The 26,874-nt window shown below is 43.9% G+C and overlaps 1 protein-coding gene across 1 annotated transcript in view; it reads left to right on the plus strand.

The window, feature by feature from the left end:
* Nucleotides 1-26,874, plus strand: part of hsd17b4 (hydroxysteroid 17-beta dehydrogenase 4) — a 109,806-nt gene that overhangs the window by 59,609 nt on the left and 23,323 nt on the right. The window contains exons 18-20 of the mRNA XM_033017485.1: nucleotides 1,327-1,396; nucleotides 17,772-17,878; nucleotides 18,953-19,039. Coding sequence (XP_032873376.1) covers nucleotides 1,327-1,396; nucleotides 17,772-17,878; nucleotides 18,953-19,039 — 264 coding nt within the window. The remainder of the gene's footprint in view (nucleotides 1-1,326; nucleotides 1,397-17,771; nucleotides 17,879-18,952; nucleotides 19,040-26,874) is intronic.

Genomic DNA, 26,874 nt, shown 5'->3' on the forward strand with positions numbered 1-26,874 from the left:
TGCCATTCGCTTTCTTCACTGCCTGCTGTACCTGCATGTTTACTTTCATAGACTGATGAACAAGGACCCCCAGATCCCGTTGTACTTCCCCTTTTCCCAACCTGACGCCATTTAGATAGTAATCTGCCTTCTCGTTTTTGCTACCAAAGTGGATAACCTCACATTTATCCGCATTAAACTTCATCTGCCATGCATCTGCCCACTCTCCCAACCTGTCCAAGTCACCCTGCATTCTCATAACATCCTCCTCACAGTTCACACTGCCACCCAGCTTTGTGTCACCTGCAAATTTGCTAATGTTACTTTGAATCCCTTCATCCAAATCATTGATGTATATTGTAAATAGCTGCGGTCCCAGCACCGAGCCTTGCGGTACCCCACTAGTCACTGCCTGCCATTCTGAAAGGGACCCGTTAATCCTTATCTTTGTTTCCCGTCTGCCAACCACTTCTCTATCCATGTCAGCACTCTACCCCCAATACCATGTGCCCTAATTTTGCCCACTAATCTCCTATGTGGGAACTTATCAAATGCTTTCTGAAAGTCCAGGGACACTACATCCACTGGCTCTCCCTTGTCCATTTTCCGAGTTACATCTTCAAACAATTCCAGAAGATTAGTCAAGCATGATTTCCCCTTCATAAATCCATGCTGACTCGGACCGATTCTGTTACTGCTATCCAAATGTTCGACTATTTTATCTTTTATAATTGACTCCAGCATCTTCCCCACCATCGATGTCGGGATAACTGGTCTATAATTTCCTGTTTTCTCTCTCCCTTGATGTTTGCACAAATTTCACAACTCAGTGGGAGAAGCAGCCCATGCCTGCATATAAACAACATTCAGTCATAGTTTGATTGGCAAGTAAGATGCACACCACAAGAGAGACAGATATTAAAATTTGCTGAATCAACCCCATAGATGCAGAGGTTACATGAGCCAATCAGACTAATGTAAGACATTGCAAATTTAATGAATTATGAAATGTGTTTTGAAATGTTGCAAAATTAACAATGCGTGACATGTGCTTTTAAATGTCACGAAATACTGTAATGATTTATATGGAAATGATTCCTCTTAGATGGGCACAAAATGCAGGAGTAACTCAGCGGGTCAGGCAGCATCTCTTGAGAAAAGGAACAGGTGACGTTTTGGGTCGCGACCCTTCTTCAGACTGAACATGGGTCTCGACCCGAAACGCCACCTATTCATTTTCTCCAACATTTTCTCCAGACCCACTGAGTTACTCCAGCATCTTGTGTCTATCGTCAGTGTAAACCAACATCTGCAGTTCTTTCCTACACAACGATTCCTCTGTTCTAGGCTGCTTTATATCGACTGAATGGAGACTGGAACCCTTTGCACATTGATCCAGGTTTTGCAGCTTTTGGAGGTAATGTAAAATAACTTCATCAAAATAAATGTTTTTCTCACTGATTTTGTTATTTATGTATAATATCTAACAGTGAATTATAATACAACTGTGCTAATTATTAATAGGATTCAGTTTTCATGTTCTTTTTGATAGTAGGACATGGGCAATGTTATCAAGGGTGCATTTATTATCCACTAGACCAAGTGCAGACCCACTGGGTGCGGGGTGCTGCGGCTTCACACGCACACTGACCACCCCACACACACACACGGGGGAGAGGGGAGGGGGTGAGAGGGGGGTAGGGGGAGACGGGGTGGGGAGAGGGGAGACCACTGTGTCCCGTCCCCTCAACATGTGGTTGCGGGGGGGGCTGCGGCTTCACACACACACTAACTGCCTCCCACACACAAGGGGGGGGGGGAGGATGGGGGAGGGGGGATGGGGGAGGAGGGTGAGAAGGTAGGTGGAGATGGGAGGGAGGGGAGAGAGAAGGGGGGTGGAGGGAGAGGGGGGAGATGGGATGGAGAGGGGGTGGAGAGGCAGGAAGAGGATGGGGGAGAGAGGTGGGCGGAGGGGGAGGGAAAGGGGGAGAGAGTGGGGAGTGGGAGGGAGAGGGGAAGGGGAGAGGGGCGATGGGGAGGGGGATGGGGAGGGGAAGGAGAGAGGGGGGAGGAGGAGGAGGGAGGGAGGAGGAGGGGGTAGGGGGATGAGGAGAGAGTGGGGAGGTGAAGGGGGGGGAGAGATGATGGGGAGAGAGTGGGGAGGAGAGGGGAGAGGGGAGGGAGAGAGAGGGGGAAAGGGAGAGAGAGGGTGATGAGGGTGGGAGGGGAGGATAGTGGGGAGGGTGAAGGGGGAGATGGGTAGGAGGAAGGTGGGTGGTAGAGGGAGAGGGGAGGAGAGGGAAGGAGGGAGAGGGGAGAGGAGAGGAATGGGGGAAGAGGTGGAGAGATTGGAGGGGGAGAGAGGAGAGGGGGAGAGTGGAGGGGGAGAGGATGGGGAAAGAGGAGGGAAAGCGAGAGAAGGGGAGAGAGAGAAGGGGGGAGTGGGGTAAAGGCAGAGGGTGGAAGGGAGGGAGGGGGAGAGAGAGATTACAGGGGAGAGCGAGAGTAGAGGGGAGAGAGAGGAGGGGTGAGTGAGGGAGGTGGAGAGTTGGAGGGGAGAGAAGATGGGGAGAGTTGGAGGGGGAAGAGAAGAGGAGGGAGAGAGGGGGAGAGGTGGAAGGGAGGGTGGAGAGGGGGAAGAGAATAGATGGAGGGGGAGTGGAGGGGGTAGAGGGGAGGGGGGTGGAGGGGAGGGGGCAGAGGGGGGGAGGGAGAGGGTGGTAGAGGAGAGGGGGAGGAGGAGGGAGATTGGAGGGGGGAGAGTGGAGGGGGAGAGAAGAGCGGGAGAGGGAGGAGGGGAAAGAGGAGGGGGAGAGAGAGGAGGGGGGAGAGAGAAGGGGAGGATAGGAGGGGTAGAGGTGGAGGGGGGACGGGGAGTGGAGGGGGGTGGAGAGGGAGGGGGTAGATAGGGAGGGGGGTAGGACAACTCGCTCTATTTGATTTTATTTGATTGTGCATGCCAGGTTGATTGCATTCGTGGGACCACGTGAGGGTTCCAATCTCCCACCACTATCCCATTGTGATGTCATATGTAAATGAGATCCATTGTGATTAGACATCTGCGAGATGGCACTGTGACTCATGCGGCAGTTTGATTTTAATTTTATTTGATGTTTTTTACTAAAAAAGCAGGGAAATTAATAAGCAAACTTTCTAATTTTCAAAAAAAATGTGGAGGAGGAAAAACTTTCTCCGTTACGACATAGGGTGGAGGAGTAAATCCACAAACGCCTTAAACTAATATTCGCGAAATAGAATCTGTTACAAACCAACAAACCAATGAGAGTTTTAATAGTTACTAGACCAAGTGCAGACCTGTTGGGTTTGTTACCCCATCGTGCGGTTGCGGGGGGGGGGGGGGGGTGGGGGGCGGCATGCGGCGTCACAAACACTAACCACCCCCACACATACACTAACTGCCCCCCCGCATACACGCTAACTACCCCCCTTGATATTATATTAATATTATTAATTGGCAGTGCCTTCAGTTTGCAACGGGAGGGAGGGGCAGGTTTCCCAGAGGGAATAATGGCCTCGAGGGCTGCCTTCTCATCGCGTGCCCCGTGCGAGGTTAACGGCCGCCGCCATGTTCTACCATCGGGCGGGGGAGACGGAGAGGATTCAGAAGCCAGTGGACTCCGGTGACCGGTTGTGACCTCCGCTGACCTCCCGATCTGCAGAACGCTCGTTCTTTCTGCGCATTTTGAAGAACGGGGGGAACCGGGCGAGTGAGTGGGCTGCTTGCTATAGAATCTTTGCTGCGAACAACGGAGAGAGACAGCACCGGCTTGATCTTTGGCTGAGTGGACGGGCGGAGCTTCACGAGCTGCGCCGACAGTGAGGAAAACCTCCTTCAGCGCGCGAACGATCTGCAGAACAAAGATCCTGTAGCTGAGCTGTAGAAGCTTTGCTGCAGAACGTTCTCGATCTTTCTGTGCCTTTTGAAGAACGGGGGAGGGGGGTGGGCGAACGTACCTCGTGGAAAACTGCGCATGCGCGTTGACAGCAGCTGCATTCATCCACAGCGGCGGGGGGGCCTAGATTGGTGGGCATATGGGCATTGTGACGTCAGCAGCAGGCAAGCGGCGATAATTTTTTTAAAAGTGAGTTTTGTGAACAACTTTATTCAACATCTGGGAAAATAATTGACCGGTTAAATCCCTACCGAAATATGTAAAAATCTCCACCTTTTTACGTCTGTTTTTCGAGGAGATACGTTTCAAAGGCAAAATGACATACACACACACACACACACAGTTTTAAAAGTATACTAGACCAAGTGCAGACCCGTTGGGTCTGTTGCCGCAACGTGCGGTTGCAAGGGGAGGGGGCGGCCTGACGTTATCACACAACGCCACGCGCTAGGTGTACGCCGTCAAGAAGCTGCCTACGACGTCGAGACGCTGCGTACGCCCTCAATGCGCCTGCAGGCCGACAGGCCATTGACGCGAGGGATTTTCGAACAGTGCAAGCCAGCGAGGACGGTGAAAAACAGCGGGGGGGGAGCAGGCGATCTTTGGCTTCGGCCAGCGTGACAGAGCCGGGCTGGAGGGGGGGGGGGGGGAGTGGAGGAAGTAAAATCGCTAGCGAAATGGGAAAATGTTTGGCGTTTTTGGAGGAGACCCGGGCGGCAGCAGCCGTTATGGTCGCTGGCCAGCAGGAGGCGAAAAAATGAGTGAGTGGGGGGGGGGGGGAAGGATTTTATTAAAAATGTGTACTGAAAAAAGACTACATTTAATGAGGAGTGGATGAGCGAATGTAAAAGTGAAATGGCTAGCAAAATGGAAAAAATCTCGGCGTTTTTGCGTGTGGTTTTGGCGGAGTAACGAATCAAAGGGCAAGAATATGACATACACACACACACTCTCACACACACACACACACACACACACACAGTTTTAATAATAGATAGATAGAGAGATAGATAGAGAGATAGATAGACAGACGGACGGGCGGGCGGACGGACGGACGGACGGACAGACAGACAGACAAGATGCAATGGCATAATAATGGCTATTCCTATTATTTAACTCCCTGAGGTCCCTGTAATAAAGATAATTTTATATTGGTATCAGAGAGGGAATTTCAAGATTCTGTCACAGCATTAATGATGAATGATAATTTGTGTAAGATACGCAGTTCTCTGATGTAAAATGGGAAATAATATAAGAATACATGAAAAAAGAGTAGGAGTTATGGTTGAACACTTGTCTCAGTGCCACTTTCAGTGCTGTTTACGTTCCTTGATTCATTTTACATCCATAGATACGGATTTTTGTCTTGAACGCTATGAATAAGCCTCTGGGATAATAAATTCCAAAGGTTCACACTTTCAGAGGGAAAGAATATCTTGTCATGTTGGTCCTAGATGCCTGCCCCTTATTCTGAAACTGTGTCTGTTGGTCCTAGACACTTCCCCCTTCAACCAACCTATCAAGCACCTTAAGAATTTTTAAAGTTTCAACGTCTCGTCTCATCCTATTTAAAATCCAGAGAAGAATCCCAGTGTATTCACTCCAATTGTATACAGTAAACCTGCCAAGCAGAAACTAATGTTGTGAATCTTAGTGGCCACTTTCTATGGCAAGTTCATCCTTTCTTGGGTAAGGTAGCAAAACTGCACACAACACACAAGTGTAGTCCACACAATTGCAATCACTTCCTTGTTCCTATGATCAAATCTCATAATAATGGCTAACATATCATTTTCCTTCATTAGTTACCCACTGCATTTATATATAGGCCTTGTTTACCAGTGCCACTTTGGATATATATTTATATAAGATATAAGACACCATTTATTTATATTTGCCTCTGTACTCCACAATTTGAGATTTGTAATAGAAAAAAAATCACATGTGGTTAAAATGTACATTGTCAGATTTTAATAAAGGCCATTTGTATACATTTTCATTTCACCATGTAGAAATTACACCAGTGTTTTTACATAGTCCCCCCATTTCAGGGCACCATAATGTTTAGGACACAGCAGTCATGTAAATGAAAGTAGTCATGTTTAGTATTTTGTTGCATATCCTTTGCATGCAATGACTGCTTAAAGTCTATGATTTATGGACATCACCAGTTGCTGGATATCTTCTCTGGTGATGCTCTGTATTGCAGCCATCTTTAGCTTATGCTTGTTTTGGGGGTTAGTCCCCTTCAGGTTTCTTTTCAGCATATAAAAGGCATGCTCAATTGGGTTCAGATCGGTTGAATGACTTGTCAACCCAAGAATTGACCATTTTTTAGCTTTGATAAACTCCTTTGTTGCTTTAGCAGTATGTTTGGAATCATTGTCTTACTGTGGAATGAACTGCCTGCCAATTGAGTTTTGAGGCATTTGTTTGAACTTGAGCAGATAGGATGTGTCTATACCCTTCAGAATTCATTATGCTTCTACCATCAGCAGTTGTATCATCAATGAAGATAAGTGAACAGTACCTTCAGCAGCCATACATGCCCAGGCCATAACAACCCCACCACTGTGTTTCACAGATGAGCTGGTATGCTTTGGATCTTGGGCAGTTTCTTCTCTCCTCCATACTTTGCTCTTGCCATCACTGTGATATGTTAAGCTTCGTCTCATCTGTCCACAAGACCCTTCTCCAGAACTGTTGCTCTTTTAAGTACTTCTTGGCAAACTGTAACCAGGCCATCCTATTTTTGCAGCTAACCAGTGGTTTGCATCTTGCAGTGTAGCCTCTGTATTTCTGTTCATGAAGTTTTCTATGGACAGTCAACACCTGACAAATCAACACCTGACTCCTGAAGACTGTTTCTGATGTGTCGGACAGATGTTAGGGGATTTTTCTTTATTATAGAGATAATTTTTCTGTCATCTGCTGTGGAGGTCTTCCTTGGCCTGCCAGTCCCTTTGCGATTAGTAAGCTCACCAGTGCTCTCATTCTTCTTAATGATGTTCCAAATAGTTGATTTTGGTAAGCCTAAGGTTTGGCTGATGTCTCTAACAGTTTTATTCTTGTTTCTCAATTTCATAATGGCTTCTTTGACTTTCATTGGCACAACTTTGGTCCTCATGTTGATAAACAGCAATAAAAGTTTCCAAAGGTGATGGAAAGACTGGGGAAAAAACTAGGTGCTGAGAGCTCTCTTATACCTGCATTAAGGAGGCATTTAAACACACCTGAGCAATTACAAACACCTGTGAAGCCATGTGTCCCAAACATGATGGTGCCCTGAAAGGGGGGGGGGACTATGTATAAACACTGCTGTAATTTATACTTGGTGAAACCAAAATGTATAAAAATACCCTTTAATAAAATCTGACAATGTGCACTTTAACCACATGTGTTTTTTTTCTATTACAAATCTCAAATTGTGGAGTACAGAGGCAAATAAATAAATGATAGGTCTTTGTCCCAAACATTATGGAGGGCACTGTGTTTACAAACTGAACTTTTTTTCTCTCTCGTTTATCATATTGTTTGCAGTGTACTATGTTTATATATTCTGTTGTGCTGCAGCATGTAAGACTTTCATTGTTCTATCTTGGACATATGACAATAAAACACTCTTGACTCTAATCAGTCTCTCACCATTTAACTGTTTATTATGTGCAGTGTAGTGAATGGCCTCATTTTTTGACATTGTATTGCATTTAAGTTTTTGCCATCACTCAGCTTGCCATGTCCACTTGAAGTCTCTCCACACCTTCCTCGATATTCACAACCTGGCAAGTTTTCTTGCGATTTCTTTGTTGAAGACAGATGCATTTCTTTATTCCTTTGTAATTTATTAATTCCTCATTATAAATAGTCCAGCCTCTGTCTACAAGAACACACATTTGCCCAGACTAGAATTTTCCTTTTTTCTTCCTAAAAGATTGTTTGGCTTTTGTGACACTCCATTCTCATAATCTATCTTACATTTCTTAATGCAATTCTTGGTCCTCATTTCCTGAGTTATAAAATGTTCCCTATTCTCATACCTACTGTAATTTCAGCCAATGTGATAAGCCTTTTCTGTCGGTTTGATAATATCTGTAATTTCTATTGTCAGTCGTGGATGTGTCACTTTGTTTTCTCTGCTTTGTGTAATCTACTCTTCATAATATAAATCGTAGGAAAGGCATGATGTGTCAATGGAAACTTCTGGCAAGTCGTGAATATAACCTTTACAGATAGGGAGGAGACATTGATGGGCCAGGAATTGAACGACCAGTCAGTGCTTCTGTGCTTGTAGCCACTGCATTGAAATAATGATCCAACCAGATTTTGGCCAGCAATAGCTCCAAGAGTAGATTATTTCCTCTTCACTAAGATTCTACAATTAACTGAGCTGCTTATATTTGCTAAATTGTTTACATATACATTACCTGGCAAATGTGAACCAGTTCTTGAATGTTATCTCCCTGTGGGCTCATAGTGAAAAATGCTATACAAGATTTAGGTTCATATAAAGTTGGTTGGGAGATTTGGGTACATTTAGAACTTATTCACTTAGAATGTGTTCATATAGTGGGTTAACATTGTTGCTTCTTCATTATCTGTGTTATGGTTAGAATGGAGACTGGAATTAACTGTAAACTGCTTCATTCCTGAGGTGATGAAGACTTGCTGTTGAACAAGCGGAAGTTTGTTGGTCTGATGATGCTTTCCTGAGGAAGTCATGTAGCCATCTTGTTGCATGTTCGTCGTCTTCTTGCGTATGGCGTGCACAGCTTAAACTTGTTCTATTTGATCTAATTGTTTGTGCACGTTAGGTTGATTGCATTAGTCGAAACAGGGTGGACCACATGAAGGTTGCAATCTCCCACCCCTGCATGTTAGTAAGATTTTGACAAATAGAAGGTTTATCATTTTGTTCTGATTGGCCAATTTTGTTCAAACTATTTTGGTATAATGTTCCAGTAAATACTGCAATGATGTTAGGGGTAACTACACCGGTCCATCACTGTTTTTTGTTTAGTTTTATTCCCGGCATCCTCAATTCCGGAGCCTTTCTGGATTATCCGTTTTGCTGGACCAACAGTAGTCACTGCCTCTGAGATGAGTCAAACAGTACTGTAACAGTCCACCTAGGTAGCTGAGGAGCCAAGTTACAGACCTGCAAAGTAGGCCTTGGAAGTCACCTATTGGAACAGATCTGCCGGCCAGAGGTCCAGAGCCTTGGCCACAGGGAGCAAAATCGGTGCAGAAGTCTCGATGAGGTCGAGATCGCCCACCTCACCCTAGCCTGGGCGCCACATTTTCAGGATTTCAAGTGCACACTCTGAATTTTTACAGATTAAAGGAGGTGCCGGACTACCAGTTGCAGGAAAATTGGTGGTGTAACTGTATTCTCATCTCTGCTATTTGGATCTCAATTTTTTTTTACTGATTTTGGGCAAAGTTAATGTTTATTTTATTTATTAAAAAGTCAGTTGAAGTCTCACTACCTTTCTGGAAGCTTAATACAGTCAACCCTCGTTATAACAAACCTCTATAATACTGGAAAATGCTAGAAATTATTGGAAAGTCAAGTAGCTTCTATGGAAGACCCTTTTTTTCAGAACTGGTTGGGGAAATAAACCAGCTTTAAGTTGCAGAGGTTGTGGGAGGACGGGGTAAACCAAAGGATGTAACTGCATAAGGTTAAAGCCTGTGCTGTGGTTGAGATTCGTTTTTAGTGGAGTAGTTAGATGGAGTGTGATGTGTTGCAGATCAAGGTGCAATAATGGAGAAGAGGGGAAAATAACATGTTTTTTAAATATTGAGACGAATGGCCCACTTGCAGTAAAACATTATCAGTTTTGATACAGTGCAAGAAAGTGACTTATTTGAAGTTGGAGAATTTGAAAATGTCTGGAAAGCTGCAATATGTCAACAGATGAAAAATGAGATGCTGTTCCTAGAACAGCAAACTGGAAATTTGGTGGCAATTGAACAAGTTGAAATTGTTAAAGAAGGAACTGCAGATGCTGGAAAATCGAAGGTAACACAAAAATGCTGGAGAAACTCAGCGGGTGCAGCAGCATCTATGGAGCGAAGGAGATAGGCAATGTTTTGGGCCGAAACCCTTCTTCAGACCTTGTTGATTATTTAAATCACTTTGATTTTTGCCACTGGTAATGAGTGAGCAAAAAAATACAAAAATGTTCACAAGCAATTAGCTGCAATAAATTAGAATGCAAAATGTTTGATCGCTGAGTTGGGCAGAAGTGCCTGTTCCCACATTGTATCTCTCTGTGACATAGAATCAAATTCAATTACATTCTGTGTATTCGCTGGAATTTTGAAGGATGAGAGGAAATCTTACAGAAACATATAAAAATTCTTAGAGGATTAGACAGGGTAGATGCAGGAAAAATATTCCCGATGTTGGGGGAGTCCAGAACCAGGGGTCACAGTTTAAGAATAAGGGGTAGACCATTTAAGACTGAGATGAGGAAGCTCTTCTTCACCTCGAGAGTTGTGAATCTGGAATTCTCTGCCACAAAATTCACTGGATGTTTTCAAGAGAGAGTTAGATTTAGCTCTTGGGGCTAAGGGAATCAAGGGATATGGGGGAAAAGCCAGAACGGGGTACTGATTTTGGATGATCAGCAATGATCATACTGAATGGAGATACTGGCTCATACGGCAGAATGGCCTACTCCTGCACTTATTTTTTATCTGTCAAATAACAAATTTTCTCAGATATGCCACAACTTTTGAGTACGTAAGCCTTGTTTGATGGTAAAAATTAAAATGATTATCAGACTGTATTCATTAACTGGTTTGGACTAGCGATTAGGCTCAGGATTTCATTTTAGAAATAGATTTAATCTATAATTTATATTGATGCAGTTATAACTAAATAAATAAATTTCAGAGCAATTTAGAGTTTTTGTTCAATACACTACAACATGTGCAGATTTTGAAAGGATATGGTGAGTTGCATGGATTAATTAGAATAGATTCCTACACTTACATGGATAGGACAGGTTGGAGGGATATGGACCAAACACGGGTAGGTGGGACTAGTGTAGCTGGGACATGTTGGCAGGTGTGGGAAAGTTGAGCCGAAGGACCTGTTTCCACACTGTATCTCTCTATGACTATGTGACATAGAAATCAAATTGAATGACATTCAATGTGACAGAATCAAATTGAATGGAGTATCATCTTGTCTTCAGCCATAATGGGTAGAATGCTGCACAATATGTTTGTTGCGAATTCTAACAAATATGTTTAATCAGGATAGTGATACTGTCTGAAGAAGTCACTACCCGAAACGTCATCCATTCCTTTTCTCCTGAGATGCTCACTGTCCTGCTGAGTTACTCCAGTATTTGTGTCTATGTTGGAAGATTGCAACCTTCATGTGGTCCTCCCTGTTTCGACGAATGCAGTCAACCTGGTGTGCACAATCAAATAAGATCTAATAGAACAAGTTGTCATACAACTTTAGGCTGTGCACGCCATACGCAAGAAGAAGAAGAAGTGATAAGGAATGCAAGTTAATTTACATCGAATACAAAGTCAGGATCTGATTGCTAAGAGTAGCTGTTTTCATTTTTATACTGCCCTGAAAGCAAAATCTCCCAAGACATAATCAGTCAAAAATAAATTGACAAGAAGGAGGCATAAGATGCAACGATCAAAAACTAGATGAAGGAATGCAGTTTTAACTACCGCCTGGACAAGCTGAGAGTACCAAGAAGGTTGTAAAATTGAAGGGAAAGATAGATGGGTTCAGGTCACAGGCCACTAATTCGGAGCTGTTAAACCCACAATTTATGTTTAAACATTTGTGGGAAATTATCGTTCTCTATCCATTGCAAAGCAAACTGTATCTGTTGCAATTTCAGTGCAAATGCCTGCCATGAGTAAAAGTGTGTAACGTATCTTCTTTAACATTTACATGAAAACCAATCCATCCAAATACACATCTTTATGTGATGATCAGGTATTGTATTACATTGCAAGCAGGAGACTTTGCCCAGATTGAATACACTGTAACAGCTGCATTTCCAGGTTGAATATCTACTTTGCTACTTATCACATTAAATCAAAACAAATCATAGATCAGCATCCTGCACTGTCGCTCTGAAGACTGCACTGAATTTAGATGATCTGCCTGATCCTTGAATGCGGTACCACAAAATCTTTTATGTTTCAAAAAGGACAAAGGACATTTATTGTCACATACACCAATTGGTGCAGTGAAATTTGAGTTACAATGCCGCACACAAATAAGATAAACACAACACTTTAGAATTTAACATAAAACATAAAAAACATCCCCCCACAGCGGAATCAATGTTTCCCACTGTGAGGAAAGGCACCAAAGTTCAGTCCTCTTCCTCTGTTCACCCATGGTCGGGGCCTATTGAGGCCTCCGCAGTCGCCGCTACGGGCCCGATATTTCAGGCCCTCGAACGGAAGAACACTCTCAGCTGCCCAGAGCCTCCGAATCGGCCGCTTCCTACCGGAGACCGCGGCTTCCGAAGTCCACAACCGAGCTGGGCTGAGATTCAACGCTAGCGACCTCGGCGAGAGATCCCAGGGCTCAGCGATGCTAAAGTCAGCGCCGCCAGCGGCTGGAAGTTCCGCAGACCACAGCTCCATGGTGTCAAAGTCGCGGTCCCAGCACTCCGGAGCTCCAACACGGCGACCCCAGTAAGGCATCGCTCGCTCCGCAGTGGACTCCAGTGCTGCGCCGCTGCTGCTGAAACTGAGGCTCTGGCCGGTCTCCGGCAGGAAAGACCGCATCAATCCAAGTGGTGGGCTGCGAGGAGGGGGGCGAAGATGCGGCTCAGAGAATAGTCGCATCCTCGATCAGGAAGTAACTAAGAAAACAGTTTTCCCCTACCCCCACATAAAAAAGACTAACAGACCTCCAAAAACAGACTAAAAATAACAAAATGAATGAAAGGACAGACAGCTGCAGGCTAGGCAGCCACACTCAATGGACCCACCACTCGAGTGACACAAATCATAATCTAAACATTGATTGAAATAGTGTCCCTTCACTGATTGCTCAAATCACTTCTGAATAATTGTGGACTGCATTCCGGTACAAGAGCTGCATTTAGAAGATAAGAATTAGTCCGTGCTTGAAACAGCACTTTGAAGCTAATAAATTCAAAGTGGGAAGTGTGGAACCCTCCCACAAATAATTCAAGCCTACTTCCAGGGTCATTGTCCTTTGGTTTCTACATCAACATCTTGGATGAAAATATACACAACATGATTAGTACATTTGCAGATGACACAAGAATGGGTGCTATTGCACACAGTGAAGCTGGTTATCACTAATTACAGCCGGATCTTGATCAACTGGGCAAGTTGGCCAAGGAATGTCAAATGGAATTTAATTGAGATACGAGTGCGGTGTTGTATTTTGGGAAATCAAACCACAGCAGGATGGTCACAGTGAACAGTCGGGCTTGGGGAGTATGGTGGAGCTGAGGGGTCTGGGAGTAGTGCATGATTCCCTGAAGACAGCGTCAGAGACAGATAGGATAGTTATTTTGCTGCAATTATTTGAAGAAGTAAATAACAGGACAGACAAAGGAGAGTCAGTAGATGTGGTATACCGAGATTTTCAGAAAGCCCTTGACAAGGTGCCACTAAGGAAGATGAGAACCCATGGTATCAAAGGGCAGATACTAGCATGCATATCAGGTTGGCTTGTAGGCAGAAGGCACAGTGACAATAAAGGGGGCTTTTTCTGTTGGCTGCCAGTGACTAGCGGAATTCCGCAGGGTTCAGTGCTAGGGCCGCTGCTCTTCACATTGTATATTAATGATTTTGATTAAAGACTTTGTGGCAGGTTTGCGGATGGTACGAAAATAGGTGGAGGGGCAGGTAGTGTAGAGAAAGCAGGGACTCTGCAGAAAGACTTGGACAGGTTGGGAGAGTGGGCAGAGATGTGGCAGATGGAATATAGTGTAGCAAAGTGTGGAGTCATGCATTTTGGTAGTAAGAATAAAGGTGTAGATTATTTTCTAAATGAGGAGAGAATCCAGAATTCGGAGGTGCAAAGGGACTTGCGAGTGCTGGTGTAGGATTCCCCAAAAGTTAATCTGCAAGTCGAATCAGTACTAAAGAAAGCAAATGTAATGCTAGCGTTTATTTCAAGAGGGCTTATATACACAAACGGATGTAATGCTGAGGCTCTATAAGGTGCTGGTAAGGCTGCATTTGGAATATTGTGAGCAATTTTAGGCACCATATCTGAGGAAGGATGTGCTGGCTCTGGAGAGGATCCAGAGGGGGTTGACAAGAATGATCCCAGGAATGAGTAGGTTAACATATGATGAGCGTTTGATGGCACTGAGCCTATATTCGCTGGAGTTGAGAAGAATGAGGAGGGACCTCATTGAAATGTACAGAATAGTGAAAGGCTTGGATAGAGTGGATGTGGAAGGATGTTTCCCTGCTGGGAGAGTCTAGCGCTAGAGGTCATAGCTTCATAATTAAAGGACGTTCTTTTAGGAAGGAGATGAGGAAGAATTTCTTTAGTCAGAGGGTGGTGAATCTGTGGATTTTTTTGCCATATAAGGCTGTGGAGGTAAAGTCTGTGGATATATTTAAGGCAGAGATAGATAGGTTCTTGATTAGTATGGGTGTCAGGTTATGGGGAGAAGGCAAGAGATTGGGGTTAGGAGGGAGAGATAGATCAGCCATGATTGAATGGAGTAGAGTTGATTGACCGAATGTCCCAATTCTACTCCTATCACATGATCTTATGATCTTAAGAAAACCTTTGGGTTATTAGCCTTGAGCAGTCAGGGAATTGAGGATAGATGTTGAGACATTGTTACAGTTGTACATGGCATTGGGGAATCGGCATTTGAAGTATTGTGTTCATTTCTGGTCACCCTGCTATTGGAAGGATGTCATTAAACAGAGAGAAAAAAAGCAGAGAAGATTTAGGAGGACGTTACCAAGAATCAAGAGCCTGAGTTACAGGGAAAGATTGTGCAGGCTCCATCTATTATTTGGAGTGCAGAAGACTGAGGGGTGATCTTATAAAGATGTATAAAATCATGAGGACAATTCTCGCTGTAATTGCATGATCAGATATCTGGGCAGCTATACCACACTGTGCAGATAAAACACCTGTATTTGTGCAGGAGCATTCTCATAACAATGCGAGAAGCTAGTTTTACAACTGCAACCAGCTGCAAGGAGTTCTGGCAGGCACAACCTGAGACTTTGAGCAAGGGATAAGCGTCGACATTCGGGAGACTTGGGGGTCTTCCTTTGGAGCCTTAAGTGAGATAGACTAGCTGAACAAGCACTAAAGTCATAGCAAGTCGTACAGCCCTTTGACCCAACTTGCCCTTGCCAACTATGAAGCCACATCTAAGCTTGTCACATCTGCCCACAACTCCCTCTCAACTTTTCCTATCCATACACCCGTCCAAGTATCTTTTAAATATTGTTGTGGAACCTATCCCAACTTCCTCCTCTGGCAACTTGTTCAATGTTCCCACCACCCTCTGTGTGGAAAACATTGCCCCTCGGGTTCCTATATCTCTTTACATTCACCCCTTTGTCTTCTGGTTCGTGATTCCTCTGCTCTGGGTAAATTCCATTCCCCTCATGATTTTATGCACCACTATAAGCTCACACTCTCAGCCTCCTGCGCTCCAAGGAATAAAGTCCTAGTCTGCCCAAACTATCCCTGAAGCTCAGTCCCTCCAGTCCTGGCAACATCCTCGTAAATCTGCACTCTTTCCAGCTTAATTACATCCTTCCTATAGAAGGATGTAAAAAACTGAACACAATATCCCAAATGCAGTCTCACCAAAATTTTGTACAATTGCAATATAACATCAATTTTGGGGATCTATCTACCTGTGCTCCTAAATCCTTATACTCTACAACACTCACCACAGCCCTGTCATTCACTGTGAAGGTCATGGTATGGTTTGATTTAGTGAAATGCAACATCTTGCACTTAGAGTCATAGAGTAATACAGTGTGGAAACAGGCCCTTTGGCCCAAATTGCCCACACCTGCCAAAAATGTCCCAGCTACACTAGTCCCGCTTGCCTACGCTTGGTCCATATCCCTCCAAACCTGTTTAAGAAGGAACTGCAGATGCTGGAAAATCGAAGGTACACAAAAATGCTGGAGAAACTCAGCGGGTGCAGCAGCATCTATGGAGCGAAGGAAATAGGCAACGTTTCGGGCCGAAACCCTTCTTCAGACCCTCCAAACCTGTCCTATCCATGTACCTGTCTAATTGTTTCTTAAATTCTTATCTCCATTAAACTGGAATTTGCCATTCCTCGCCCAGCAGATCAACCATTTTCACGATGATACCACCTACTTTAGGGTCATCTGCACACTTGCTAATCTGCCTTGTACATTTTCATCCAAATCGTTGATGCAAATCACAAACCGTAATAGGCCCAGCACCAATCTCTGAGGCACACCTCCAGTACAAAAAACAATCTCCCATCACCACTCGCTGCTGCCATCCATGAAGCCAACTCTATCCAGTTGCCTAGCTATCCATGGATCCCATGTAGTCTAACTTTTCAGACCATTCAGAACCTATTGGGGAGCCATGCTGAAATGTTGCAATTTAGAAATAATCAACTATATCAATGATTGTTGCAAGCAGACCAAGCCACACCTCTGGGCCTGCAGCTAGCAGATAAATAGGCACAACTGAGGATTATTCCAAGGTCAGGTGATCAGCTTTGCCCTGAGGCTCTCAGCAGAAATACTCATGATTTTGGTGGATGGAGACAAACTGACAATTCATTTTTTTTCTTTAAGCTGTTGCATTATCTCTTGTCAGAAGTATTAACTTGCATTCAATCTAAACAATATTTTAAAGCAAAACCCAATCACAAAAAACTCAACAGGAAAGTTGATATTTCAGGTAAAAATCACAAAGTACTGGAGTAACTCAGAAGGCCAGGCAGCATCTTTGGAAAACATGGGTCAGTGATGTTTCCGGTTGTGTCTCTGATATTTCAGGTGTAAGACTTGTTGAAATGCCTTAGTGTGCATTTCACTGTACTTGTACTTCACTGTACATTCTCTGTTTTCCAATAAAATGATTATTCTACTCTTCCACAATTTTGGGATTACCATAATTATAGTTAAACTATTTGAAAATCCTTACGGTTTGACATTGACTCACTGCGTGATGTTTGCTATGATTGCTTTCTGATTCGCTGAGTCTTGTGTCCCTGTGCACTGTAAACATACCAGGTTCACTGAAAGGTTTGTTATAATACAGTGTAAAAACACGTTCGTAAGGATCTTGATGGAATAATATCCAGTACACTGGAAAATCAGCTTTTCTGCACCACTGAAGTCCCAAGCTTGTCGATTTATAGGATTTTCACTGTAAAGTGACCAAAGTTTTCAATTGTGAAAACTGATCATGATATTCCCCTGATCATCAAAATGCTGATTATTAACATGAATTGCTTTCATTTGTTTGATATCTTTTTGTTGATGAAATTGTATTGTAATTTGTAGAATTCACTTTCAGGTTGAGCAGAAGCAGAATGTTTCCAAATTGCAATTTTACAAAATTTGCATAATTTAAAGAAAATCTGAAGGTCACATCATTTTCCGCGGGACTGAGAAATTTGTTATGCATGTGCAATGTGTGGAATGCCAAGTATACCATGGCAAAAGATGCAAATTACATCGGTATTGGCATTTAACAAACAAAAAAACAGTAAGCTACTAAACATTGGAGTGAAAACTTGTCTGTTAAAGCAGTGTAAATGTAACAGGCAGTTAATATATATTTGGCTATTAAGTTTAAAATTATGAAAAACTTCCAGATTGATCAAGAAATTTTTGTTTATTTTTCTTGTAAAGGGTTCACAAAACCTATTCTGCATGGATTGTGTACCATGGGGTTTGCTGCACGGCATGTCTTAAAGCAGTATGCAAATAACGATGTGACAAAATTCAAAGCGATCAAGGTATAAGACACTCTATTTGATATATGATGCGACATTTCTCTTGTGTTATACACTGAGCTATGGTTTTATGTAGCTCTTGGTTTTATCATATGTTACATTGATCAATTGTACATGAAGTAACATGTTAATTTTATTTCATGTCATTCAGCATGGAAATCTCCCTTTGATCCACCATGCCCATGCTGATCTCTGAGTACCTATCTATACTAATTTTATTTTCCAGCACCAGCCATTCTGCTGTTGTCAAGGGCTTGTTTAGATACCTTTCAAGTACTTGCCTCCACCATTCACTCCGTGCATTTCAGATTTCAACCATTTCAGGGTGAAAGACGTTCTCTTTAAATCCCTTCCGAATCTCTTGCTACTTCTACCCCCTCCCTCCTCTCAAAGCTATGTCCTCTGGTTACAGACCTCTAATAATGGGAAGCGTCTCTGTCTATCCTGTCTAAGCCCTTTAGAATTTTGTACATTTCTATTAGGAGTCTCCTCCATCCAAACAAAATAAACTTAATTTCTCCAGCCACTCATTCTAATACTCCATCCAAGGCAAAATCCTGGTAAACATCTTCTATACTCTCCAGTGCAATAATATCCTTCCTAGACTGTGTCCGAACTAAAGTTGAACCATAACACCTTGCTCTGCTATTCTGGCTAGTAAAGGCATGCATTCTGTATGCAGCCTGCCTTAATTGGTGTCTTATGTTGAAATTGTGTTAGCATTTCCTACTTCAGTGGCTTGTAATTCAAAATAATTAGCAGATTTCATGCTTGCAAGAATAATATGGTAAATTTATATCAATGCACAAACAGCAGTGCATTTGAAGAAGACATGCATCGTGTAGAAAATGAAACGAAAAGCTGCTTGTCCTTGCATATAAATCTGACATGCACATCATTAGTAATTTAGTACAGTGTCTATAAATATTTTAATGTTTTTTGAGAATGTGTTAATCACGTTGCAATGAAAGTGCATATTAGGCGAGTTGGTACATTAATCTATTTTTCAATGGTTGTGAATGGTTTATAAGATGGTCATGATAAAATGGTTACAAATAGCAATAATCTTTTAAACAGGTTCGTTTTGCGAAACCAGTCATTCCGGGACAAACGTTAGAAACTGAAATGTGGAAAGAAGGAAACCGAATTCATCTTCGGGCAAAGGTGAGGACTTTTTTATCTGCTTTTGTGAAATGTCTGAATGCATATTAAAATCATTCCAACTAGTAATCATATTTCAACAATGGCTTAATTATTTGCTTTACTGGATTGGAATCTGATTCTTCAGTAAAGGGGTGATGTTTTCAGAAACATTCCAGTCCTTGAAAATGTGAAAACACCAGCAGAAGTGAAAATCAGAATTATAGGTCATCTGTTTTTCCCTCCTGCGTAATAAGCTGAGAATAAAATAAGAACATTTCAGTTTTACCAGAGATAACAATTCCAAATATACTCAATTATGTCAGCAGAATGAGCTTAATGATGTACTTTCATAAATAGAACACTTTTTACGGTTACAGCTTTAATTCACAATGCCCTGTTGAAGGAATCTGTGTGAGCGGCCATGAATATTACATGTCGATGATTATTGTTTACAAACATTTAAAAATCACTAGACATTACAGTCATGCAGGTTAAACCATTTTTCTTTAAACATTTCTATTTATTTCTGGAGGGATAGAATTGTAACACCTATGCTATGCAAACCTTGCATCCTACATTTTGGTTTGATTACAGTTCTATATGCAGTTTTGGTTACAATATTTTAAACAGGATGAAGAGGAATGATAGAAGGTGCAGAAAGCACTATAAAGGAAGACCCAATATAGATTGATACAAATACATCGATCGATGCTGCTGAACACATCATCAGTGATGTAACCTGGGGTCATTGGGTGTTTCGGGTCTTTCAACATCAGACACCCTCACCCAGGCGACCCAGCCGTGGTTGATCAGACCACGACTTGTGTTCAGGTGGCATTCGCTCCTCCCCATGGACCTTCTCTCCTGATCCAGAGCCATCTCGAGGCCTTCTCCGCTGCCTCTGTGGTGTTCTTGATGGCCCTTCTCCTCGCCACTCCGTTTATGCCCAGTGCACTCAAGGCTTTGTAGAGCGATTGTCCTGCAAAACCTCTGCAGCCAACCTCGATGGGCATACAGCTTGCCTTTCAGCCCTTGCGGCAGTCTATGACCAGCTCATCATACTTGGTCATCTTCCTCTCGTGGGCCTCCTCCAGACGGTCCTCCCACGGCACTGTCAGTTCCAACAAGACGATGTTTTTGGTCGCCTCTGAGACCAGGAGGATATCTGGCCTCAGGGTGGTCGTGGCAATGTGCTGTGGGAACTTCAGCTGTTTCACCAGGTCTACGGAAAGCTGCCAGTCCTGCGCAGTCGCCAGGATTCCTGACGGATTCCTGGCTGCTGTGGTTCTTGGCAGCTGCACTCCGGCCTTCATGAAGGTGATCATCTGGGTGGTGGGGCGTTCTCGTCTGCAGCTGCTGATTCCCATGCTGATGGCTTCTGCAATGGGTTTAAGAACCTGGTCGTGACGCCATGTGTATCGGCCCTGCCCAAGAGCCTTTGGGCAACAGCTCAGGATGTGTTCCAACGTCCCCTTGCCTGAGCATTGCGGGCAATCTGGAGATTCCGCTTTGCCCCAGATGAAGAGGTTCGATGGGCTGGGCAGGACATCATACACTGCCTGGACCAGGAACTTGATGCGCTGTGGTTCAGCCTGCCAAAGCTCAGTCCATGTGACTTTTCGGTCCATGGCCTGCTCCCACCTTGTCCAGGCTCCCTGCTGCCTTAATCCAACCGCTCTGGTACACCTCTCCTCCTCCACCACTGCCCTCACTTCCTCCTGGACCAGCCTGCGCCTCTCCTTCCCCTTGGCCTTGTCAAACTGGGGAGATGGGAAGATTCCCAGGCCTGCTCTTCCCCGAGTCACTGCTCCCACCAGGACTCTGTGGCGTATCCGGGACTCTGCTTGCAGCACGGCTTCGCCGGCTCTCCACTCCCTCCCAGTTTTCACCTCCACCCCTGCTTGAGCCACCTTGGGGTCACTGGAGTCCCTGTACATCATCACCTCTCTGGCCCGAGTCACCTTGAACTCCTCCTCCAGGGACTTCAGGGGCAGCTGGAGCTTGGTGTTATTTCCGTAAAGGGCGATGCTGCTAAGGCTCCTGGGCAGTCCCAGCCACCTTCTGAGAAAGCTGCTGACTTTCCTCTCCAATCTCTCTACGATGGATATTGGGACTTCGTAGACAAGCAGTGGCCAGAGTATCCTTGGCAGGATACCATGCTGGTAAATCCATGCCTTGAACTTGCCGGGAAGCCCCGACCGGTCCACTGCTCTCAACCAGTTCTCCAGCTCCTGAAAGATCATATTCATGAGGAGTTCATATAAAGGCTGGCCGTGCATGTGAAAATGAATGGCTGAGGTGTGACCTTAAAGTAAACTTTAAAATTTTAAGAAGGTTTGACACTGTTAATGTAGGAAGGAAGAGAGACTGCTTGCAAGGAGAGGGATTAGCAAAACCACCAAGAAATCGAGCTGAGAAATCTGAAGAAATTGGCATTGTTGTCACATGTGTTGAGATACAGTGAAAAAGTGCATCAAGGTAGTGAAAAAATGAAAATAAAAAGAATAGAATAGTTTTACAGCTACAGAGAAAGTGCAGCTTAAAATAAAGTGCAAGACCCACAATGAGGTAGATCGGATGATCAAGAATAACTACTTAGCTTATGTGAAGTCCATTCCTGATGAAGCAAGAAAAAATACGTCTTCTTGAAACTAGTGGTATGTGCTTTGAAGCTTTTGTATCTTCTGTCTGTTGAGAGAGGGAAGAGGAGAGAATGAATGTAAGTAGTTATTGGTTGTGTTGGCTGCTTTTCCAAGGCAATGTAATGTACATATGTAGTCAACTTCAGACAGGTTGGTCTGCCCTGATATAATGGGCTGCATTCATAATTCCATGCTATTTCTTGTGATCTTGGGCAGATGCCAGATCAAGCTATGCTGCATCCAGATGATAGGAAGAATCCCTCTGAAATTCATCTCTACTGTTTCACAACGTTAACTTTTCAGAACAAATATAAAATAATTATTTCAAATTATAACATAAAATGTTTCATAATTAACTATCATCTTTCAGAGCTATGACATTGAGTTTGATCTTGTTAATGCTGGTTGTTTTGAATGCAGGCATTTTAGTTTAGCATATAAAATGAGGATAAATTCGGCATCAAAGGGCAGTAATTTGTAACTGACGAGGAATACTAAATTTGTCATCTTCCACTATACTGCATATGGATTGCCGTGAGGGAGCCTAATGGCCAGTTCTCACGGTGCGACCTGAAGCAAGATGTCACCCGAGTGAAGTGGTCGTGGTCCAGCACGAGTTCCGCACGATATAACGGGGGGTAGATAAAGAGTTCCCACGGTACTCGGCATTTCTGTTATTTGTGCGAGTGACTTGTCCGTCTCCCGATCTTTCCCGTTAATCTTGAATGAACATCGTGGACTGTAGTGTTGTTAATCACGTGGTACAAATGATGTTACTTTTTTTCACACACTATATTGGTTTTTTTCACCCGAGCTCTTTAATGAGCTGAAGAATAATCTGTTTTTTTTTAGACAAATGTTGTTTGGTGTGATGCGCCTTCTCTCAATATGTGCAAGAAGTCGTCTTTTTATTTTGTCAAATAGGAATAAAGACTGTGTCTCACATTGACCGTGATGATTGTCTTATTTTATTATCTACTGAGAGGTGAAACTTTCAGTCTGAAGAAGGCTCTCGACCCAAAACGCCACCCGTTCCTTCTCTCCAGAGATGCTGCCTGTCCCGCTGAGTTGCTCCAAGCAACTGGTGTCTATCTTCAAAGGACTGACCACCGGGCTGGATGTCGGGGCTGGCGTGTTGCGTTTCACAGACCGAACTGTCCAATTAATAGTAACAGATGGGCACTCCCTCTCAACCACATTCTCTTGCCTTCTCCCCATAACCTCCTGACAGCCGCACTAATCAGGAATGTATCTATCTCTGCCCCTATTCTTCACCCTTTTGACAGTAGTTTTGTTTTATTGGAGACGCGGGAGACAGCGGATGCTGGAATACTGAGCAAAACACGAAGTGCTGGAGGAACTCGGTGCATTTGTGTTTAAGAAGGAACTGCAGATGCTGGAAAATCGAAGGTACACAATAATGCTGGAGAAACTCAGCGGGTGCAGCAGCATCTATGGAACGAAGGAAATAGGCAACGTTTCGGGCCGAAACTTTGCTTATTTCCTTCGTTCCATAGATGCTGCTGCACCCGCTGAGTTTCTCCAGCATTCGTGTGTGTGGGTGGGAGTTGGGGGGGAGAGAGATAAGGCAGCCTAAAGAAAGGGTCGCCTGTCCATTTCCCTCCGTAGATGCTGCCTGGCCCGCGAAGTTCCTCCAGTCATGCCTGTGTGAGAGGGAGGGATGGAGAGAGAGAGAGAGAGAGGCACACACAAGGTGGATGTGAAATCTCACCTGCCTGTTTCAATGACAGACACCCACCGCCAGTAAATGAAGACACCCCCATCTGTCCCCCCCCCCCCCCCCTCTCCCTCGACTCCCCCACCTTTCCCTCCCAACTCCAGTCCCGTCCCGACCACCTGGGAAACTGAAGGGAGTTGCCTGCCCGCTGTAATTAAAGAGTTCCCACGGTAGACTGTAAAACTGGGACCCTGGTTCTGGACTCCCCCAACATCGGGAACATTCTTCCTGCATCTAGCCTGTCCAATCCCGTAGATACGGATTAGACCGGTATCTAGTTATTTACTTTATTAATGATTTCAATTAAATATTGATAACATCAGACCGCAAACGTTATTTCTTGAGTGTTAGTGCTGGACTTTGACTCGACCTTCCTAGTTAGCCGGCGCCTGAGACTGAGCCAAGCAATGTCCAGACCTGACTTCAACACAAAGTGATGGAGGAACACAAAGGGTCAGGCTCGTCCAACACTCTGTGTTTTGCTCGTGATTCCTCCATCTGCATTTCCTCGTGTCTACAGACCAGAGTTGCCACTTGACTCCGAGATGACCATCACAGAGCATACGGAAGATAGACACGAAATGCTGGAGTAACACAGCGGGACGGGCAGCATCTCTGGAGAGAAGGAATGTGTGACGTTTCGGTTAGACACCCTTCTTCAGAGTCTCGTCCCGAAACTTCACCCATTCCTTTTATCCAGATGCTGCCCGTCCATGATGTTATGTCTGTCTCCAGTATTACTGTGTCTATCATCGGCGCAAACTAACATCTACAGTTCTTTCCGACACATTATGATTAGAGGATACCGTCTCGCCATCACTCGGATTACCCGCTTCATTTCCAAAACATTGCCACCTCTCTTTACTTTGCTTACTGAAGCCTGATCCTTGTCAGACCCAGTGCTCCATCGCCCAGCCTCTCATCTTTCAATCCGGTTCGGCCAGGAAGGAACTGCAGATGCTGGATTAAAACGAAGATAGACACAACATGTAGCTCAGCGGGACAAGCAGCATATCAGAAGGGTCTCGACCCGAAATGGCACCCATTCCTTCTCCCCAGAGATGCTGCCTGCCGTCGATTTACTCCAGCATTCTCTTTAAACCGGCATCTGCTGTTCCTTCCGACACATGCACAAGAAATAGGCAACTTTTCGGGCCGAAACGTTGCCTATTTCCTTCGTTCCATAGATGCTGCTGCACCCGCTGAGTTTCTCCAGCATTTGTGTGTGGGGGTGGGAGTTGGGGGAGGGGGGGGTGGGGGGGGGGGGGAGAGAGATAAGGCAGCCTGAAGAAAGGGTCGCATGTCCATTTCCCTCCGTAGATGCTGCCTGGCCCGCGAAGTTCCTCCAGTTTTAGAAACTGCTTTAGACAAAAAGAGACACAAACTGCTGGAGTAAAATAGCTCAGCAAGTGAGGTACCTGAACACTCAAAAATGAAAAAGAATGAAAATGTGATTATTTCACCTCCCTTCAACTATTTTGTGTTTCAGCATGAGAGGGATTATAACATTAGAGACATTCATCTTGTAGTGATGTGTTAATGAAGAATTGCAGACATCAATCTGATAGTAAAAAATATATTTATTTAACAATGAGGTAAAACAAGCACTGACAATCAAACTGCTCAGTTACTCACCGTTCGCAGGAGTTCCCACGGTACCCGCAAGAGTTATTACGGATATCGCACGGATATCGCACTGGCCACTATGTTCATACAATGTTGCAATGCTGCTCAAGTCACTCTTGGAGAAATTCAAAAATGTTTGAATTTTCTCCCGACCTTACCAAGTCACACGACTACCTGCCGTTAGCGCCACGGAGGTCCTCGGTGGTCCACGAATGCCGTACTGCTATCGCAGAAGGTTCCCACGATGTTAAATCTTGTTAAGTCTTGCTTCAGGTCGCACAGTGAGAAAGCCCTTTAAGTGTGCTAAGATTTCTGGCCATTTAAGCTGGTGAATTACACCACTGACTTTGCACAGAATTCTAGAAAGGTGAATTGAAGCAGACCTATTGGACAGTAAATTGGGAGTATGTATTTGAATTTGTTTTTATTGAACGTTCATTATTTTTGTATTTTTATTTAACCTTTAAGTATTTTTTTTAAATATTTGCTACAATTCTATAAGTACATTTGATATCTTATGTTCAGACTTAGTTTAAAAAAAAAGGTAATTCAGCAGCACACAGGTCGTCCAAGTATGACCTTGTGAAAGCAACCAGATTGCAAAGACACAATTCTGGAATAAGTTGGATCCACAGACGCTCGACAGCTCTAGCAGATCGTGGCACACTATTACCTCCAGCAAGGTGTACCAGGTAGCATTAGTGGCAACGACGCATCACTTCCCGATGAGCTCAACACCTATTATGCACTCTTTGAAAGAGAGAACAACAATACACCCACATGAGCTCCACAATACCTGATGACCACAGTCTCTGAGGTCAATGACAGAGCATCCTTCAAGAGGGTGAATCCATGTAAATCATCCAACCCATGTGACATACCTAATGGAGTATTAAAGTCTGTGCAGACCAACTGGTTGGAGTATTCAAGGACATCTTTGGTTTACGGTTATTATTTTCACGTGTACCAATGTGCAGTGAAAAGCTTTGTTTTACATGTTATTCAATCTGATCCGATAATAATATACATAAATCCAATCATGTCAAACTTAAATACAATAGGTAGAGTGAATCGCTGCGACAAGCCAGAGCCACCACTAGGACAGCAAGCCTATATGACCAAATTAAGACACTGCATTTTTAACAACTTTGAACTTGAAGGATGCAAGATGGTGCCACAAATGTGGCGACTCTTGTGTACTGCCTCAGTGTAATCTACTGTTCTTACACTCTTGTGCTTAATTATGATTGTACCTATGTCTGGTAAGATTTTTAATGACCCGTATGCTAGAAAGGAATTTCACTGTTCCTAGGTAAATGTGACAAAGTACCATTGGCGTGTACTTTATATATAATTTGTTATTGTGTGTTTATGTGCCTGTGATGCTGCTGCAAGCAAGGTTTACATGGTATCTGTACCTCACCATACCTGTGCGTATGACAATAAACTTGTCTTGAAAAATATATAGTACCCTAAATAATGTTGAGTACCAGCAAAGTTAGAAATATGTTAAAGTTTTCAGAAGCATTTTGAGGTAGGGCTTTCTTATCATTGTCCAAATTGTACTGCACGAGTTTGGGGTCTTTTGGGTCAATGAAATTGGGTTTCTTTGGTGGATGGAAGTACATAGGTAGGAGATGTTATGGCAGGACCAACAAGATCAGGCACATTTATCGTTTTAAAGATTACATAGCATCATGTGAGTGGTGAATCTGTGGAATTCTCTGCCACAGAAGGTAGTTGAGGACAGTTCATTGGCTATATTTAAGAGGGAGTTAGATGTGGCCCTTGTGGCTAAAGGGATCAGGGGGTATGGAGAGAAGGCAGGTACAGGATACTGAGTTGGATGA

Source organism: Amblyraja radiata, chromosome 3, assembly GCF_010909765.2.
Source record: "Amblyraja radiata isolate CabotCenter1 chromosome 3, sAmbRad1.1.pri, whole genome shotgun sequence".
NCBI classification, from domain to species: domain Eukaryota; kingdom Metazoa; phylum Chordata; class Chondrichthyes; order Rajiformes; family Rajidae; genus Amblyraja; species Amblyraja radiata.